The sequence below is a fragment of the Oncorhynchus tshawytscha genome, linkage group LG17, assembly GCF_018296145.1.
Source record: "Oncorhynchus tshawytscha isolate Ot180627B linkage group LG17, Otsh_v2.0, whole genome shotgun sequence".
Classification (NCBI taxonomy): domain Eukaryota; kingdom Metazoa; phylum Chordata; class Actinopteri; order Salmoniformes; family Salmonidae; genus Oncorhynchus; species Oncorhynchus tshawytscha.
Window position 1 is genome coordinate 472,131 of NC_056445.1, and position 21,521 is coordinate 493,651.

The following is a 21,521-nucleotide window of genomic DNA, read 5'->3' on the forward strand; positions in this document are numbered from 1 at the left end:
GAGCCACTGCCTGTTCACCCCGCTATCATCCAGAAGGCGAGGTCAGTACAGGTGCATCAAAGCTGGGACCGAGAGACTGAAAAACAGCTTCTATCTCAAGGCCATCAGACTGTTAAACAGCCACCACTAACATTGAGTGGCTACTGCCAACACACTGTCAATGACACTGACTCTACTCCAGCCACTTTAATAATGGGAATTGATGGGAAATGATGTAAATATATCACTAGCCACTTTAAACAATGCTACCTTATATAATGTTACTTACCCTACATTATTCATCTCATATGCATACGTAGATACTGTACTCTATATCATCGACTGCATCCTTATGTAATACATGTATCACTAGCCACTTTAACTATGCCACTTGGTTTACATACTCATCTCATATGTATATACTGTACTCGATATCATCTACTGTATCTTGCCTATGCTGCTCTGTACCATCACTCATTCATATATCCTTATGTACATATTCTTTATCCCCTTACACTGTGTATAAGACAGTAGTTTTTTTTTTTGGAATTGTTAGTTAGATTACTTGTTCGTTATTACTGCATTGTCGGAACTAGAAGCACAAGCATTTCGCTACACTCGCATTAACATCTGCTAACCATGTGTATGTGACAAATAAAATTTGATTTGATTTGATTTGATTTGAGGTAAAGTCCCCCTTATCTCAGCTCGCTGGTCACCATAGCATCTCCCACCTGTAGCACACGCTCCAGCAGGTATATCTCTCTAGTCACCCCCAAAACCAATTCTTTCTTTGGCCGCCTCTCCTTCCAGTTCTCTGCTGCCAATGACTGGAACGAACTACAAAAATCTCTGAAACTGGAAACACTTATCTCCCTCACTAGCTTTAAGCACCAACTGTCAGAGCAGCTCACAGATTACTGCACCTGTACATAGCCCACCTATAATTTAGCCCAAACAACTACCTCTTTCCCAACTGTATTTAATTTATTTATTTATTTTGCTCCTTTGCACCCCATTATTTTTATTTCTACTTTGCACATTCTTCCATTACAAAACTACCATTCCAGTGTTTTACTTGCTATATTGTATTTACTTTGCCACCATGGCCTTTTTTGCCTTTACCTCCCTTCTCACCTCATTTGCTCACATTGTATATAGACTTGTTTATACTGTATTATTGACTGTATGTTTGTTTTACTCCATGTGTAACTCTGTGTCGTTGTATCTGTCGAACTGCTTTGCTTTATCTTGGCCAGGTCGCAATTGTAAATGAGAACTTGTTCTCAACTTGCCTACCTGGTTAAATAAAGTTGAAATAAAATAAATAAAATAAAATAATTCCCAAAAAATTTGGGACACTGTAAAGTCCATGGAGAATAAGAGCACCTCCTCCCAGCTGCCCACTGCAATGAGACTAGGAAACACTGTCACCACCGATAAATCTACGATAAGCAATCATTTCAAAAGGCATTTTTCTACGGCTGGCCATGCTTTCCATCTGGCTACCCCTACCCCGGCCAACAGCTCTGCACCCCCTGCAGAAACTCTGCACCCACCGTACCTTCTCCACTATGCAATCTGGTTTCCAAGCTGGTCATGGGTGCACATCAGCCACGCTCAAGGTCCGAAACAATATCAAAACCGCAATCGACAAAATACAGTACTGTGCAGCCGTCTTCATCGACCTGACCAAGGCTTTCGACTCTGTCAATCACCTCATTCTTATTGGCAGACTCAATAGCCTTGGTTTCTCAAATGACCGCCTCGCCTGGTTCACCAACTATCAATGATGTCGCTCGTGCTGCTGGTGATTCCCTGATCCACTTCTATGCAGACGACTTCTGGCCCTTCTTTGCACACTTTGTTAACTAACCTCCAGACGAGCTTCAATGCCATACAACTCTCCCTCCGTGGCCTCCAACTGCTCTTAAATGCAAGTAAAACTAAACGCATGCTCTTCAACCGATCGCTGCTCGCACCTGCCCGCCCGCCTAGCATCATTGCTCTGGACGGTTCTGACTTAGAATATGTGGACATCTACAAATACCTAGGTGTCTGGCTAGACTGTAAACTCTCCTTCCAGACTCACATTAAACATCTCCAACCCAAAATGAAATCTAGAATCGGCATCCTACTTCACAACAAAAGCATTATTCACTCATGCTGCCAAACATACCCTCGTAAAACTGACTATCCTACCAATCTTTGACTTCTGCGATGTAATTTACAAAATATCCTCCAACACTCTACTCAGCAAATTGGATGTAGTCTATCACAGTGCCATCCGTTTTGTCACCAAAGCCCCATATACTACCCACCACTGCAACCTGTATGTTCTCGTTGGCTGGCCCTCGCTTCATATTCGTTGCCAATCCCACTGGCTCCAGGTCATCTATAAATCCTTACTTGGCCTTATCTCAGCTCACTGGTCACCACAGCAGCACCCACCTGTAGCACGCGCTCCAGCAGGTATATTTCACTGGTCACCCCCAAAGCCAATTCCTCCTTTGGCCGCCTTTCCTACCAGTTCTCTGCTGCCAATGACGGGAACGAATTTAAAAAATCACTGAAGCGGGAGACTCATAACTCCCTCACTATCTTTAAGAAGAATCAGCTATCAGAGCAGCTTACAGATCATTGCACCTGTACACAGCCCATCTGTAAATAGCCCATCCAACTACTACCAACTACCCCATATTGTTATTTATTTTATTCATATTTATTTTTCTCCTTTGCACCACAGTATCTCTACTTGCACATTAATATTCTGCACATCTATCACTCCAGTGTTTATTTGTGAAATTGCAATTATTTCTCCACTACGGCCTATTTATTGCCTTACCTCCCTAATCTTATTTCATTTGCACACACTGTATATAGACTTTTCAATTGTGTTATTGACTGTACGTTTGTTTATTCCATGTGTAACTCTGTGTTGTTGTTTGTGTCACACTGCTTTGCTTTATCTTGGCCAGGTCGCAGTTGTAAATGAGAACTTGTTGTCAAATGGCTTACCTGGTTAAGTAAAGGTGAACTAATTTTTTACATCTTTAAAAAAATACTATAGGTGGGAATGTCTTATGTCCGTCCTTCATGTTGTGTTGGTACATGGAATATTCCTCAACTGCATACAGTATATCATAAATTGCTATTGCAAATAGAAGTATTATGTTCAACAACTGACATTTTCAGATATTATTTTGACAAACACTTTGGTGCTTACAATTCATTCTCTATTGTCATAGATTTATTGGGCACTGTCATCTGTGATCTTTGTGATATGACTTTCTTTAAGCACGTACTAATGAAACTGTCACTTAATATTTTTTCTTAAACTCTTCAAACGCTCTACATTTATTCACTCTGTGATAGGGTTGGATCCTATATGCTACTTTTATACTGTAAATGGTTCAGTGCCTATAATTTAGGCTGTGTGTAGAATGGGGCATAAAGGAAATTACCTCTACTACTAAATTACTACTAGATTATAGTGATAAGGATAACAGCATACAAATTTGTCCTGTGTATTAATTTGCCTATAACTAATCAGAATCCCATTATGTTTACATAAAAAGAGAGTACTTCAAAATGAGAAGATCCTGCCAAGGAAAAGATGACTGGGTGGACATAAAGTGGAAAGGAGGGGAAATAACTCACACCATATAGCAGGACACCTTCATCTGCGGGGTCTTTGTAATGCAGGTTTGATAGTTATATTTTCAATAATGAATGGTTAGCTGTTATGTGACAATTAGGTCAAAAACTCTATTTTATTTTTTGGTGTAGATGGCCTGTAAAGCTTACACATTTAAGTCTAATAGCACAAGAGGAATGTAGACAAATATCAGAGTGAGATATGAAGGCATTGTCAGTGGACATTCTGAACCTTGTTTGAGGTCACTAGGTCATATGACCAAGGAGCTATTGAAATTCTAGATTTTTAAAAATTAATGTAAAATCATGTGAGATGAAAATGGACAAACTAAAGGGTATGCAATGTATAGGCCCACTGAGTGGACATTCTGAACCTTGTTTGAAATCACTAGGTCACATGACCAAGGAGCTATTGAAATTCTACATTTTGAAAAAAAAATGTAAAAACATGTGAGATGAAAATGGACAAACTAAAGGGTGTGCAATATAGAAGGGTAGTCAGTGGACATTCTGAACCTTGTTTGAAGTCATTAGGTCACATTACCAAGGAGCAATTGAAACTTTACTTTTTTTTAAAATTCATGTAAAATCATGTGAGATGAAAATGGACAAACTAAAATGTGTGCAATATGTAGGCTCACTGAGTAGACATTCTGAACCTTGTTTGAAGTCACTAGGTCACATGACCAAGGAGCTATTGAAATTCTACATTTTGAAAAATGAATGTAAAAACGTGAGAGATGAAAATGGACAAACTAAAGGGTTTGCAATGTGCAGGCTCACTGAGTGTACATTCTGAACCGTTGTTTGAAGTTATTAGGTCACATGACCAAGGAGCTATAGAAATTTTAAAATGAGAAATATTAATGTAAAATCATGTGAGATGAAAATGGACAAACAAAAGGGTGTGCAATATAGAAGGATAGTCAGTGGACATTCTGAACCTTGTTTGAAGTCAGTAGGTCACATGAAAGAGGAGCTATTGACATTTATAATTTTGAAAAATTCATGTAAAATCACGTGAGATGAAAATGGACAAACTAAAGGGTGTGCAATATAGAAGGGTAGTCAGTGGACATTCTGAACCTTCTTTGAAGTCATTAGGTCACATGACCAAGGAGCTATAGAAATTCGAATGTAAAAAAGTTTGTACTTTGTTTACGCTCCCTAACTAATTCAACTAGGAATACAAAAATGCTGCTCACATTTCCACATGTTTATTAGCTTTGGAAAGCGAATTAATGTCCAAATCGTGAAAATAAGACCTGTGCAATGTTGTGTGCAATTTTTCCAACATCATGACACTTATTTGGAGTCTGTGGCTCAAGTGATTTGAAAGCTATTGCGCGAATATCCAACTTGAAACGGTCTTTACCTCGGTGACCTCGGTCTTCGGGTCTACCTCGGTGATGTTGCATGTTAAGAACCTGGACTTTTAATTTGGTTATGAACTGCACAGCGCAAAAGGAAAGGAAATCGGAGAAAGTAGGCATCATTGTGAGTGCGGCTGGGCGTTACAAGGAATCCTTTCGATTAATGCTCCTTCCTCACGGGTACCTGAGCCTGTGTAAGGACGTTATTTGAATGTGACTGAAGGAGTGGGATGGTAGTTGTGTATTCAAGCAACCATCAATGGAATAGTATTTTTGTTTTGTTTCAATACCCCGTGTAGTAGTTGGAGGCAATACACCAATAGGTGTAGTCTGCCATAAAACTTTAAAGAAGGTCTTCCAAACAGATGTCAGATAATAGGCTGGGCAACGTATCAGCTACATACGTGTGCCAGTGCAATTCCTTCGTCGCTCTGGAGGAGCTGATTCGGCTAGCGTCATCATCAGCACCATCATCGACTTGACTTCATCACTCTCACATTAGCCATGACAATTACTTTGCCTACGATTCGACAGCCATCCCCAACAGTCATTGAACCACAGCCACGCCGATGAGAGCACTTTGCACACCCCGCATAAAATTTAAAGGAACTCCGATTTGTTTGGTGCAAGCAGCGGCCGATGTTCTGAACTGAAGCCGAGGTAGCCAGTGTGGGGCCTTGGGACGCCTGCGTTCACTTTGCTGTTGTTTTTTATATCTTGCAAACATGGCGGCCCCTGCGCTAACCAGCCGGGCTGGGTCCGTAAATAGCTTGGGAAACAGCCCCACTGCGACTCCCAGCTCCACGAACAATAACAACAAGATCATCCCAAGCTACCCCGAGCTCGATTTCAGGTCCGGTGCCAGAATCGAGGATTTGAACCGATTGATTCTGGAATTTAGTAAACACGATCAGCGAGAATATGACGACCAGCGAGCGCTCGAGATTCACACCGCCAAGGATTTCATTTTCTCCATGCTCGGTAAGAAATTGTGGGTGGGAAAATCACGTCTGTTTAGCTGACATTTTACTAGAATGAGGCAGATTTTAAAAAATGTATTATGCGAAACGTATTTATGACAATTCTCAGTAACAACTACAGTCCGCTAGTTTGATCAGTGGTGAATGGATGCAATAATAAAAGCAAGTGTGCTGTTTCAAATCTATCAGTGTAGATCAATAGATCAAATCAAGAGGCTGACTATAAATCCCGAATATCTATCTAATCTCTGACCCATCATTGTCCAGTCCTATATAAATTAAACAATATAATAATTCATTATTTTCGCCTTACATCATTCATAGGGCTGCACTGCCCGCAAACTGTCTGTGATTGCTAATGCTCGAGGGCATACGGCGTGGTGGAAATCTGGTCGGGAGGTTTTATACCCATATAACAACCAGATGTAATCCAAAATACGTTTTTTTCATGATGTCATGAAAAATATGTATTCATCTGATCGACCTACTGACCAGTTATCTAAATGCTACTCAGTTAATAAACATGTGCATAGTGTTTGTGGGCCATGCACCCATTGAATATATGACACTGGAACCATTACAATTATACAAATTGGAGTAATGTTCTTTTTCAGAAGGGTTTGCATGATTCTGTTTAGAACAGTTGGCAAATAACAGCTGGCAGAGCGCACCAAAGCGGGTTAGGTTCTCATGGACCCAGTCAAGAAGCTGGGCCTATTCCGTTTGAGACTCGGACTCAGGGGGCTTCATGCGGGCGGAGCTCTTCCCGAGTCCGGTATAATCATATTACCTTGGGCCAAGGCTAATGGTACTCGGGCCGAGTCCTCTTCAGTTTGTCCGGTCCGATTAACTTTTTCAGGAGTAGGGCCATTTTACGTTTTATCCGGCAGGTGATGAAATACCAGTTAAAAAATGTTTTATATTTCACCTCCAAGGCATCGAATTTGCTAGGTTATTAGCAAGCTAAAATGTGTGACAGTCTCTGCGGCCCTATAGCTATCAGAGATGGTTCCTAATTTAGAGGATCTATGCTTTTTAAATGTTTTTGATTTTAGTACAGGCTATGGTAATGCTTTTCGTAGTTGCAGTCCACCGAATTGAAAAGTGCACATTCACTTCCATAATATTTGTTCTAGGCTACCAGCATGCAAAACATGCACTATAATATAGTATATGCCTACCTTTACAAAAATGTACTGCCGTTAAAATACAGTAAAACGTCAGTACAATGAAATAATGTTTTTAAATTAATAATATCTAGTAGCTTGCTGTGTCTTTTAATGGTAACTGTTTGTTTATGGTGCTGTGCATTTTCTTCTGTTCCACTGAATGCAATTTAGATTTGTTCAGAATTTAACAAAAAAACACGTAGGCCTATGTATTTTATTTCAATATCCTACTACAATCCACCAGGATTTACAAACCCCTATATTTATTCAATTTATTTAAATAGTCAAATAGTCAAACATTATTGCACCTGAATTTGACCCTGACAATTATATTGTCTCTTAAATCTTTTGAGCAATTCAAATTACTGCACGCATTGTTATTTTAATGTCAGTAGCTAAATGAGGAGGTAGGCATATCTGTTCCAACTAAAATGTGGATTGGAATCGGTGCTAGCAGCAATATATCTCCGTGCGCGGTGCAGGCAGCTTGAGCAATCAAGCATCATTGGGACAGAGCGCCTGGTAGGTTACACAACAACACAGCTGGAAAACAATGACAGCTTCGAAATATGCACAAAAAAACTTTGATAACATTCTCCTGCATTGTTGTTTTACTTTTGTAAGTAAGGCGGCGGTTTGTTGGGGAGAAGAACTTCATGAGAAATTTTGCTAGCTGGCTAATTTTAGCTAGCTAACATTAGCTCTCTAGCTAATCATCCATGGACATGGTAAGTTAACATTTTTACCTCCTGCAGCTAGCTAACATTTTGACATTTTGAAATCTGTTTAGCTAATGACGGTGTTGCTGTATGTCTCTCTCTGTCTGTGTATGTGTGTGGGAGAGACGGACAGAGTGATGATGATCACAATAACTTTAGAAAACGTGTGCAAAATGCTTACAGTAAGAGTCATGAAAAGCCTGGAAACTCAGGTGGTTGATGTGTTATGGGCCCTCTGTAAAATCCTAAAATATGTCCCAGACCGCTGTGGTGGAGGAGGATGCAAAGTATGTATATGAGCAAGTTGCTCTTTTTTGAAGACCTCTCTAAGCTATAACTGTAACAGACTTCTTCAACAAGTACCACAGAAATACTTTTAGCCAGCTGAGTACACAAAGTTTTTTCAGGAAAATCCTTTTTCTAGTTTTCTTTTAAAATCTCAAATTGATAAAGTTGTAAGTCGCTTATTCTCTTCACTGCAGATCTGACCCATCACACCACTATTCAAGAAGGCCACTATGCTCCAGATCGCCTTCTCTGCGGTCCTCGATGAGGATCTACCCGATTACACCACTCTTATTAGGCATTAATAAAAATCCCAATGTGCATTTATATACTCTGTCCAAGTCTTTCTATGCATGCAATGTCTGTGGGTTAATTATGAAACAATTACTGTCCAGATGTGCAAAGAATTGTGATGTAGATTGTTTTTTTGCCATTGCTTGATCTATTTTAAATGTAAGAATATGTTGCAGATTGAAACTTTAATTGGTGCCTATGGAAACGAATAGAAATGTAACGAACAAGCTTTTCAATATCCAACTTTATCCTTTGCAATCCTTTTTACAGTAGGTAATAAGCTGTAGTCAGGTGGTTATTATCAGGTTGTGATGAGGTCTTAACTATGACCTGTAGCCTACATAATAAACTCAGCAAAAAAAATAAACGTCTTCTCACTGTCAACTGCTCTTATAAATATTTGTATGAACATAACAATATTCAACAACTGAGACATGAACTGAACAAGTTCCACAGACATGTGACGAACAAAAATTGAATAATGTAACAGTCAGTATCTGGTGTGACCACCAGCTGCATTAAGTACTGCAGTGCATCTCCTCCTCATGGATTGCACCAGGGCACTAGCCCTCACCCTCCGATCCAACAGGTCCCAGCTGTGCTCAATGGGATTGAGATAAGGGCTCTTCGCTGGCGGTCTTGCAGGAAATAACGCACAGAACAAGCAGTATGGCTGGTGGCATTGTCATGCTGGAGAATCATGTCAGGATGAGCCTGTAGGAAGGGTACCCCATGAGGGAGGAGGATGTCTTCCCGGTAACGCACAGCGTTGAGATTGCCTGCAATGACAACAAGTGTAACAGTATAGCTTCCGTCCCTCTCCTCGCCCCTACCTGGGCTTGAACCAGGGAGACAACTGACCCACATAGACAACTGACACCCACGAAGCATCGTTACCCATCGCGCCACAAAAGCCAACGTCCCTTGCAGAGCAAAGGAACAACTACTTCAAGGCCTCAGAGCAAGTGACGTCACCGACTGAAACGCTATTAGTGCGCACCACTGCTAACTAGCTAGCCATTTCACATTGGTTACACTCACCCCCCTTTTGACCTCCTCCTTTTCCACAGCAACCAGTGATCCGGGTCACGGCACCAATGTAACAGTATAGATTCCGTCCCTCTCCTCGCCCCTACCTGGGCTTGAACCAGGGACCCTCTGCCCACATAGACAACTGACACCCATGAAGCATTGCTCAAGCTAGTATCTAGCATTACTAGAGGTCGACCGATTATGATTTTTGAACGCCGATACCGATTATTGGAGGACCAAAAAAAACCAGAAACCGATTAATCGGCCGATTTAAATATAAATTTTTTCCCGGGGGGGGTATTTGTAATAATGACAATTACAACAATACTGAATGAACACCTATTTTAACTTAATATAATACATAAATAAAATCAATTTAGCCTCAAATAAATAATGAAACATGTTCAATTTGGTTTAAAGAATGCAAAAACAAGGAGTTGGAGAAGAAATTAAAAGTGCAATATGTGCCATCTAAGAAAGCTAACGTTTAAGTTCCTTGCTCAGAACATGAGAACATAAAAGCTGGTGGTTCCTTTTAACATGAGTCTTCAATATTCCCAGGTAAGAAGTTTTAGGTTGTAGTTATTATAGGAATTATAGGACTATTTCTCTCTATACCATTTGTATTTCATTAACCTTTGACTATTGGATGTTCTTATAGGCACTTTAGTATTGCCAGTGTATCAGTATAGCTTCCATCCCTTTCCTCGCTCCTCTCCGGGCTTGAACCAGGAACACAACGACAACAGCCACCCTCGAAGCAGCGTTACCCATGCAGAGCAAGGGGAACAACTACTCCAAGTCTCAGCGAGTGACGTTTGAATCGCAATTAGCGCGCACCCCGCTAACTAGCTAGCCATTTCACATCGGTTTCACCAGCCTAATTTTCGAGAGTTGATAGGCTTGAAGTCATAAACAGCTGCTGGCAAACGCACTAAAGTGCTGTTTGAATGAATTCTTACGAGCCTGCTGGTCCCTACCACCTCTCAGTCAGACTGCTCTATCAAATCATAGACTTAGTTATAACATGATAACACACAGAAATATGAGCCGTATGTCATTAATAAGGCCGAATCTGGAAACTCATCCTGAAAACAAGACGTTTATTCTTTCAGTGAAATACGGAACCTTTCCGTATTTTATCTAACGGGTGGCGTCCATAAGTCTAAATATTCCTGTTACATTTCACATCCTTCAATGTTATGTCATAGTTACGTAAAATTCTGGCAAGTTAGGCGGCCCAAACTGTTGCATATACACTGACTCTGTGTGCAATGAACGCAAGAGAATTTCACCTGGTTAATATTTCCTGCTAACCTGGATTTCTTTTAGCTAAATACGCAGGTTTAAAAATATATACTTCTGTGTATTGATTTTAAGAAAGGCATTGATGTTTATGGTTAGGTACACATTGGAGCAACAAAGTCCTTTTTTGCGAATGGGCACAGCATCGATTATATGTTGCAGGACACGCTAGATAAACTAGTAATATCATCAACCATGTGTAGTTAACTAGTGATTATGATTGATTGATTGTTTCTTATAAGATAAGTTTAATGCTATCTAGCAACTTACCTTGGCTTACTGCATTCACGTAACAGGCAGTCTCCTCGTGGAGTGCAATGTAATCAAATGGTTAGAGCGTTGGACTAGTTAACTGTAAGGTTGCAAGATTGAATCCCCCGAGCTGACAAGGTAAAAATCTGTCATTCTGCTCCTGAACGAGGCAGTTAACCCACCGTTCCTAGGCCGTCATTGAAAATAAGAATGTGTTCTTAACTGACTTGCCTAGTTAAATAAAGATGAAATAAAGGTGTAAAAAATAATAATTTTTAAACGGTGGCCAAAAATACCGATTTTCCGATTGTTATGAAAACTTGAAATCGGCCCAAATTAATCGGCAATTCCGATTAATCGGTCGACCTCTAATCTTTACCCATCGCGCCACAAAAGTCGCGGCCCTTGTAGAGCAAGGGGAACAACAACTTCAAGGTTTCAGAGCAAGTGACGTCACCGACTGAAACGCTATTAGTGCGCACCACCGCTAACTAGCTAGCCATTACACAAGCTCAGTCCAATGATGCTGTGACACACTGCCGCAGACCATGACGGACCCTCCACCTCCAAATTGATCCCTCTCCAGAGTACAGGCCTCGGTGTAACACTCATTCATTCGACGATAAACTCGAATCCGACCATCAGGGGTGATGACAAAACCGCAACTTGTCAGTGAAGAGCACTTTTTGCCAGTCCTGTCTGGTCCAGCGACGGTGGGTTTGTGCCCATAGGTGACATTGTTGTCGGTGATGTCTGGTGAGGACCTGCCTTACAACAGGCCTACAAGCCCTCAGTCCAGCCTCTCTCAGCCTATTGCGGACAGTCTGAGCACTGATGGAGGGATTGTGCATTTCTGGTGTAACTCGGGCAGTTGTTGTTGCCATCCTGTACCTGTCCCGCAGGTGTGATGTTTGGATGTACCTGTCCTGTGCAGGTGTTGTTATACATGGTCTGCCACTGTGAGGACAATCAGTTGTCTGTTCTGTCTCCCTGTTGCTCTGTTTTAGGCGTCTCACAGTACGGACATTGCAATTTATTGCTCTGGCCACATCTGCAGTCCTCATGCCTCCTTGCAGCATGCCTAAGGCACGTTCACGCAGATGAGCAGGAGCCCTGAGTCAGTAGATAGGCTTCTTTCGTGTCCTAAGTTTTCATAACTGTGACCTTAATTGTCTATCGTCTGTAAGCTGTTAGTGTCTTAATGACCGTTCCACAGGTGCATGTTCATTAATTGTTTATGGTTCATTGAACAAGCATGGGAAACAGTGTTTAAACACTTTACAATGAAGATCTGTGAAGTTATTTGGATTTTTACGAATTATCTTTGAAAAACAGTGTCCTGAAAAAGGGACGTTTTATTTATTTGCTGAGTCCTAACACAATTTAGTGGTCAGAATTATGACGAGGTGGTCAGATAGAGGTATCAGTTGCGACCAGAATAAGATGTCATATTTTTAACCCCCCTGTTCTCACCAATTTCGATCTTGTCTCAGCGCTGCAACTTCTCAATGGGCTCGAAGGTCGAGTCATGTGTCCTCCAAAACATGACCCGCCACACCGCGCTTCTTAACACCTGCCCCCTTAACCCGGAAGCCAGCCGCACCAATGTGTCGGAGGAAACACCTTTCGACTGCCTGCAGTCGCCCGCCCGCCACAAGGAGGTGCTAGAGCGTGATGAGCCAAGTAAAGCCCCCCTGGCCAAACCCTCCCTTAACCCGGACGACGCTGGGCCAATTGTACGCCACCCTATGACATGGCTGAAAAAGGAACTAACTTTCCCGCATTTCATATATAGCAGTGGATATACAAATTAATGTGATATTTGATTCTCTCTCAATAATTCATTGTACAATGAACACACACATATTTCCATTTGTGAGTGTGTGATATGGTGGTTGGTGACATAACACTGCCATGTTGACCTGAGCCTTGCTGTTGGAAAACCACGTCAGTGTTCGGCTATCACGGTTGAACCTCCCCTGACTTCACTCCTCGGCTTTCGTCTAGTCGGTTGCTTTAGCCTTATCACTCAAACGTGCCCACTAAGTCAGTGGCATTCAAAGTCTGGTAATGACCCCTACTGGGGTCTCGGGGGAACAACAGTGGTGTCACCATTTTTTAAATAAAACAATTAAGATGACAGATCATTGTATGGGACAATATTCAGAAGTTTTTGAGAAAGATGAAAAATATATATATTTTTTAGTAAATGTATTTATTGGTTTCATTAAAATGTAATGATTTTTTTGTTTTGTTGATATAAAAATCTAAATTTTTTCAGGAAGAAATAGGATCCCCGCTGAAAAAGTTTGAATATCACTGCACTAACTTGAATAACTTTGAGTTGACTGGCATATTAGGCTAACTGTTGTGGTGGTGTACTGGTTCAGCAGCAGTGCAGAAAACTGGACACCATGAAAACTCACTCAGATGATGTGAGCAAAAGATACAAAAAGAGCAGCAGACCGACACACAGTCTCACACACACACACTCAAGAGTCGCACAGTCTCACTCACTCACTCACTCACTCACTCACTCACTCACTCACTCACTCACTCACTCACTCACTCACTCACTCACTCACTCACACAGCATATGTTCTACTGTCCTTGTGAGGACCTAACATTTATTTCCATTCAAAATCCTATTATCCCTAAACCTAATCCTTACCCGGACTCTTAACCCTAACTCTAATTGTAACTTTAAACCAAAAGCTAACCCCGAAACTTAAAATAGTCTTCGTCCTTGTGGAGACCTGGGAAATGGCCCCACGAGGGAGAATTGTCCTGGTTTTACTATCCTTGTGGGGACTTTTAGGGATTTCCGGTACCCTCAAAGACAGTAATACAAGCCCACACACACACACACTTGCACTGTAGGCCTACACACTTAAGCTTCTTGCGCTTAGTGTCCCAAAGTCACAGTGTCTCAAACAAACAGTGACAGTAGACCACAGCGCTGAGCCACTCGGGCCTGTCTCTTATGTTGGGGATTATGGCTGCTGAGAGGGAACAGACACTTTCTGGAATCAGTGAAGAGGAAGAGAGAAAAAAGAGACAGAGCACTGCAGTCCACATAAATAAACTCAGCCGATGCTAACGGAGCATGCTAGGCTAGCTCAGTCCAGTGCAGTGCACACAGAACCCAGAGGCCAACGATGCATATAATGGCAAGTTATTTTTTTACATCTGAAATGTTATGGGATGGTAGGATGATTATGACAGGGGAGATTTATTTAGCCTGTGTTAATATTATTTAATGTAAATGTATCGGGTTGGAACCGGTTCAGGGAACAGAACAGAAAAATAACAAAACATTTTGAGGAACAAATCCAAAACCAGGCACGAAAGTGATCTCTAGTGTTCCGGGACAGGACTTTATTTTTTTTTCAAATCTTGAGAACTGGTTAATGATGTTATGTTTAGTTACAAATACAAATGTCATGACTCAAGCCAAGCCCCCTCCATGTCCACCGCTCTCTCCCCACCTGTGAAATTTCAGTCACATCTCGCGACTGCACTTAGTTGACTAATCAAAAATGTAAACAGCTATCTTACCCGTTCCACAGCAAGCTGCTCAATCTGCACTAATTGATTCAATTAAACCATGTTGATTTCACAGATTAAAAATGTATGAAAAGGAACTAAACCCTTCAAAAAAGAAACGTCCTCACTGTCAACTGCATTTATTTTCAGCAAACTTAACATGTGTAAATATTTGTATGAACATAACAAGATTCAACAACTGAGACATAAACTGAACAAGTTCCACAGACATGTGACTAACAGATGTTGAATAATGTGTCCCTGAACAAAGGGGGGTCAAAAGTAACAGTCAGTATCTGGTGTGGCCACCAGCTGCATTAAGTAATGCAGTGCATCTCCTCCTCATGGACTGCGCCAGATTTACCAGTTCTTGCTGTGAGATGTTACCCCACTCTTCCACCAAGGCACCTGCAAGTTCACAGATATTTAAGGGGGGAATGGCCCTAGCCCTCAACCTCCAAACGAACAGGTCCCAGATGTGCTGGCAGAACACTGACATTCCTGTCTTGCAGGAAATCACGCACAGAACAAGCAGTATGGCTGGTGGCATTGTCATGCTGGAAAGTCATGTCAGTATGAGCCTGCAGGAAGGGTACCACATGAGGGAGGAGGATGTGTCCCTGTAACGCACAGCATTGAGATTGCCTGCAATGACAACAAGCTCAGTCCGATGATGCTATGACACACCGCCCCAGACCAAGACGGACCCCGCTCCAGAGTACAGGCCTTGGTGTAATGCTCATTCCTTTGGAATGGCATAGGCTACCTTATTACAGAGAATTTGCACTGTTAAAACCTAGGCTAGGTATATGCTGTCTATTCATCCCCCTATTTTTTAAGGAGTGTGTAACGGTTTTCTGTAGGCAAAGGAGAGTCAGACCAAAATGTGGCGTGGCTAATGCGATCCATCCAAGTAAATACGAATCAAAAACAATAAACGTAACACGAAAACCGAAACAGCCTATGCTGGTGCAAACTAACACAGAGACAGGAACAAGGACAATCACCCACAAAACCCAACACCAAACAGGCTACCTAAATATGGTTCCCAATCAGAGACAATGACGAACACCTGCCTCTGATTGAGAACCATATCAGGCCATACATAGGACTAGACAAACTAGACATGTAACATAGAATGCCCACTCAGCTCACACCCTGACCAACCAAAACATAGAAACATACAAAGCAAACTATGGTCAGGGTGTGACAGAGTGGGACAGTCTCACTCCTTTTGTATTTTTGTCCTTTTTATTGAACAGATAGGACAGGCAAGGAAAGACAGGAAAGGTAGGAGGAGGTTGAGTCTAAGGGCAGTGGGCCGGATTCGAACCCATGCCAACTCTAACCGCTGGACCACACAGGCCACTATTAATCCCCCTTTATTCTTCTCCCATCAGGTATGGTGCAGAAACTGGACCAGAAGCTCCCTGTGGCCAACGAGTACCTGCTGCTGTCAGGTGGTGTGAGGGAGGGCGTGGTCGACATGGACCTAGACGAGCTGAGTGTTTACGCCCGTGGCACCGACTATGACATGGACTTTACCCTCCTCGTGCCTGCGCTCAAGCTGCACGACCGCAACCAGCCGGTCACTCTGGACATGCGCCACTCAGCCCTGTGCCACTCGTGGCTGAGCCTGCGCCTCTTTGACGAGGGCACCATTAACAAGTGGAAGGACTGCTGCACAGTGGTAGACCACATCAATGGCGCCACCAACTACTTCTTCTCACCCACACTGGTGGCTGACTGGTTCTACGAGTCCATCAGCGTGGTCCTGGTGGAGATCCAGAAGAAGCCCCAGCGCGGCATGCCCCGCGTGGAGAAGGTGGAGCGGAACGGCACAATCATCTCCGTCATCCTGGGCGTGGGCAGCAGCCGCATGCTCTATGACATCGTGCCTGTGGTCTCCTTCAAGGGATGGCCAGCGGTGGCCCAGAGCTGGCTGATGGAGAACCACTTCTGGGACGGCAAGATCACAGAGGAGGAGGTGATCAGCGGCTTCTACCTGGTGCCTGCCTGCTCCCACAAGGGCTGTAAGGAGAATGAGTGGCGCCTGTCTTTCGCCCGCAGCGAAGTGCAGCTCAAGAAGTGCATCTCAGCCAGCCTGATGCAGGCCTACCAGGCGTGCAAGGCCATCATTATCAAGCTGCTGTCAAGGCCCAAGGCCATCAGCCCCTACCACCTGCGCAGCATGATGTTGTGGGCCTGCGATCGGCTCCCCGCCACCTACCTGTCCCAGGAAGACTTTTCAGCCCACTTCCTGCTAGGCCTCATTGACGACCTGCAGAACTGCCTGGTCAACAAGATGTGCCCCAACTACTTCATCCCACAGTGCAACATGCTAGAGCACCTGTCGGACGAGATGGCCATGCTCCACGCCCGCAAGCTCAGCTCGGTGCGCTCCGACCCGGCCGAGCACCTGCGCACTACCATTGAGCACGCCAAGGCGGCCAACCGACTGACCCTGGAACTGCATTGGCGCGGCAGTGCCTCAAACCTGCCGTCACCACAGTCGGACGCGGGCGGCGAGCACCAGCCGGATGACCGCTTGGCTAAGAAGCTGCAGCAGCTGGTGACAGAGAACCCTGGAAAGTCCATCTCGGTGTTCATCAACCCCGATGACGTGACGCGGCCGCACTTCCGCATCGACGACAAGTTCTTCTGAGACTTCAAAATAGAAAAAAGCTATTCTTCTCCTCCCCCACATCACCCATTCTCCTTTTGACTAGATCGATCGGTCGAGTCATCAAATTAGTCGGTTTCCCAAGTAACGGTCGCCACAGAGCATTGTGAGGTGCTTTTGTGCAATGGTGTCTTCCCATTTTGTTTACCTGTCCCCACACCCCACCAACCCTACAGTACCCATGTCACCTTGAGAAGGCCTTTACAGGACTACATGAAACAGGTGGAAGAAGAGGTACTGCGTCTTTCCTCGGAAAGTTAAGGAATGGCTTAGTCCCTGTAGGGGAACTGATGGTACTAACGCCATAACTGTACATAAAGAGAGTTGAGTAGATATGTGTGTGAGTGAAAATTGGTATTATTTTGCACAGAATGTAGAGGCACACAGTTATGGTGGAAGTTGTGATGTGAAGTCTGAAATGTTGCATATCTTTTAGGAAGGCAATGTCAATGGTCTTTTTTTTCTCTATTGGGCAAAATGCTCTGAATTAATACCTACTGGTTTAGAGTTGTTATTCCAATAAGCTGTATCGCAATGACAAGATGTTTCTAACTTTACATTCTCTGTGCATTCATGTCCTATGTGTATAGTGAACAGTTCCAGACGTATCCAGAATATGCCAAAAACCTGCAGATATCTGACCGGCAATGTGATACACATATCTTCATCCTCAAGTGCAATTAGTAAACAAAAACACACACACACACACAAACACCACACCACTCCACACCACACATACAAGTGCTAACACTCATCATACACACTCCTGATCAGTGAAATGGTGTATTTGTTACGTATTTGTGATATTCCAGAACTCTGGGACCTTGTCCTTTTGTTTGTTTGTGTTATATGGAACTTGGAAACATTTGACTGTGATTCTTATTTTCCATATTGCTGCTGACCTTATGAAGATGTTTTATGATTGATTGGTTATGCAAATTAAGTGAACAAACACACAATTATGTATTTTAATTGGACATGGGCGTAGCTACTGTGTACATAGTATTGTAAAGCAGCAGTGGGACCCTGCCTGTATCATTTGTATGGACCAATCTGGCAGCGGCATTGTCAGCACCAACGAATCGCATGGCCTGAGGTTCTTCAAATGAGCAACCTCACCATCGGCAGGGATCATTTTCTCCCAAGTGGCGCAGCGGTCTAAGGCACTGCATCTCATTGCAAGAAGCATCACTGCAGTCCCAGGGTCAAATCCAGGCTGCATCACATCCGGCTATGATTGGGAGTCCCATAGGGCAGCGCACAATTGGCCCAGCGTCGTCTTGGTTTGACCGGGGTAGGCCGTCATTGTAAATAAAAATTTGTTCTTAACTGACTTGCCTAGTTAAATAATAAAATAAAAAAACACACTGCCTTACCATCAATTCGGACTAATCACTGGAGTGGCCTGAAGAATGTGTTCTATGCCTTTCTAAAGGCATACTGGCCGCATACCGGGCTGACTACGTTGCATACGCCTGCGAAATCTAACAACGCTGTCATATCACATCATATAAGATGTCATATCACATCATATGAGCAATCTGATGCCTGTCTGTTCAAATCGATTGACCATGGGTTGATGCAATGCAATATCTGCAATGTAGTTAGCCTGAAACGTGACCATACTGTATGAGAGGGAGAGCAAGTGATCCAATGATCAAATCAAATTATGTGTAGATGGTAATACTATAATCAAGCTAAAATGTAATTAAACATATTTAACAACAACTCTAAAGAGAAACTGCTTGAAAATAATTGATTAAACAATTTATATAACATTTAACAGTTGCTTGTCTGATGCACATTCATGATACAGTATGTTGCAAACAATATCAATTTGTGTGATGAATAAAGATGTACAGGATCCCACACTGTTGTCTGGCTCTTTGTATTCAAATTATATCAGTTATATCAGGGGTGACAAAATTATTCCATGGAGGGCCTAGTGTCAGCTGGACTTTGATTATTTCCTTTCAATTAAGACCTAGACAACCAGGTGAGGGGAGTTACTTACTAACTAGTGGCCTTATTTCATCAATCAAGTACAAGGGAGGAGCGAAAACCCGCAGAGACTCGGTCCTCCGTGGAATGAGTTTGACATGTGCATCTCACTGTGATATGAAAAATGGGTCCCACTTTGCATGGTTCTAGGTCCTGCCATTACAGTATACCTATTTGTAGTTTGTGCACTCATTTACATTTTTATCTGCATTACATTTGTAAACACCAACTCGGTTGCCTTGGTGTCCATCCTAAATGGGAAGGTTGAGGGTTCGATCCCAGATCGAGTCATACCAAAGACTCAAAAAATGGGATCTGATGCCTTTCTGCTTGGCACTCAGCATTAAGAATGCAAATTGTCTCCATTGTGAGTTATTGTACAAATCCTTGCAATTGTACATGACACAAACAGGTATTACAGTTGTATAACAAGTTGTAGCTATGTATTCAATTGCAATGTTACATAGGTTTTGGCTTCTATATGTGACCGAATAAGGTGCATGTAGGCACAGATATGTAAAGCCAGGTGTACACTTCTCGATTTTGGCTACAATTTAGATGACAAAATCCCCATGTCATTGCCTACTTGGGGCACACGGCCGTCACGACGCTCGTTTAATGTTAGCGGTTCAGAGACGCAATCTGAGGGCTACCAATCTTCTCTTTGAGCAGTCCCAGATGGCCCGATATTTACAAACATGTTTGATTTTATCTGCACAAAATCTGCAATCCTCTTTTAGTGTGAGATTTGGAAAAACACGTTTTGAGAACGCTGGTCAGCAATAGCCAATGAGAGGTTGCCAGAGAAGAAGCCAGTGAGATGATGACGTTGCATCACCCAGAATGTGTAGACTCACGAGCAGGACCGATGACTACTACTAGTATGTATTTGCCTATAACTAAAGCCAAAGTGTCAAATCGTTACAGCTCTGAAGTTCACAAGCAATGCTATTCAATTCAAAATGTTGGCTAGATATTTCAACTCCATATGGCAAGCGGGAATGTCTGACGGAAAACGTTTGAGGCTGCTTTGAGCCACAGCTCATTGTTGCCAAGTTAAATCTAATCACATAATTTTCGCGAGACAGCGTGGTATCGAGAATCCTCACGACCAAGTGAAGAATGTTGTGACAAAAAAAACATCAGGAGTTTATTGTGAGAGGCTCAGCGCTGTTAGTGTAGTGTTTACCCATCTTAAACTGTGGTAGCTGCTGTCCATTGAGTACTTGGCTCTTTCGCAATTGTCTTTCCTCGATTCCACTCATCCTCTCTCCTCACATCCCATCCATTGAAGGAGAGAAAGTCAGAGATAATCCAGAACCTTGGATCATATCCTCCAATCCATATAGTAAGTTTTTAAAAATATTGTACACGTTCACAGCTAAAGCTGAATCCCATATACTGAAAAAAAGTGGAAAAAAAGAAATACAAAAGTTGATTTAGATAAGGTACAATGTAGAGTGATGGCTGAAGGGTTGATTGAAGCAGTCGGGATGACTGGAGTGGATGGAGCTGGTCTCATAGGGAAGGAAACATCACGGTAGCAGCCAGGGAATTCAGTCAGTCAGACAAGGAGAGAACCGAAGCCTCAGCATCTCGCCATCTCAGACGTCCTGCCTCTCCATATAGCCACTTGGCTTAGTAGATATATAACTATTCTTCCAATACATTTTACATCACACACTTGGAGGCAAGGAGAGAAAGAGGCAAGGAGTGAGTACACAGGGGAATACTTGAGATTCAGCCCATCACAGTCTCTTGGCCAAAGGACGAAATAGAGGTCCCTTGCCTGGGATTCTTCCTCTTGAGGAGAGGAGATACGATGACTAATATTGACAACCTTCTGCTCCCAGACTGCTCTTACGGCTAATGTTGGTAGGTAAGGTAGAGACAGACAACAGCACTGTTCGCACACACTTATACATGCGTCCTACCTCCCTTTTGGTAGGTAATCCCTGGAAAAGTGAAAGCCAGTTTTACCACCCTGTTGCTTTCACCAACCCAACCCTGTCAGATCACTCAAGGAAGATGGAAACGAGGTGTTCCAACAGGCCCCAGATGTGATGTAACAACAGGGAGGGCATGGCATGGTGAATATGGTTGGATGAGTCAGGTCGCAGGGACTGATATGATTTGGTGGGGTGCAACAATTAATTGTCCTGAGAGACTGACATGTAGGAATGGGGTGTATTCAGTGAGGTGAAACATTGCAGATAGAAAGGGAATTAATATAATTGTCGTGGAAT

At 42.8% G+C, this 21,521-nt stretch overlaps 1 protein-coding gene across 3 annotated transcripts; it reads left to right on the forward strand.

The window, feature by feature from the left end:
* The first annotated feature begins 4,841 nt into the window (after window positions 1-4,841).
* Window positions 4,842-19,143, forward strand: LOC112216681 (protein MB21D2). Of its 3 annotated transcripts, XR_006079192.1 has the most exons (3): window positions 5,856-7,680; window positions 7,783-7,886; window positions 8,360-8,489. XR_006079192.1 is itself a non-coding variant. In XM_024376664.2 (2 exons), exons 1-2 carry the CDS (start codon window positions 5,735-5,737, stop codon window positions 17,254-17,256), a joined length of 1,521 nt encoding a protein of 506 aa, XP_024232432.1. In that variant the 5' UTR covers window positions 4,842-5,734; the 3' UTR covers window positions 17,257-19,143. The 3 variants fall into 3 exon arrangements, 1 of the variants encoding a protein (XP_024232432.1); XM_024376664.2 differs by lacking the exons at window positions 7,783-7,886; window positions 8,360-8,489 and adding an exon at window positions 15,992-19,143 and having other exon boundaries at window positions 4,842-5,990; XR_002948383.2 differs by having other exon boundaries at window positions 5,884-5,990; window positions 7,783-8,489.
* The last annotated feature ends 2,378 nt before the right edge of the window (window positions 19,144-21,521 follow it).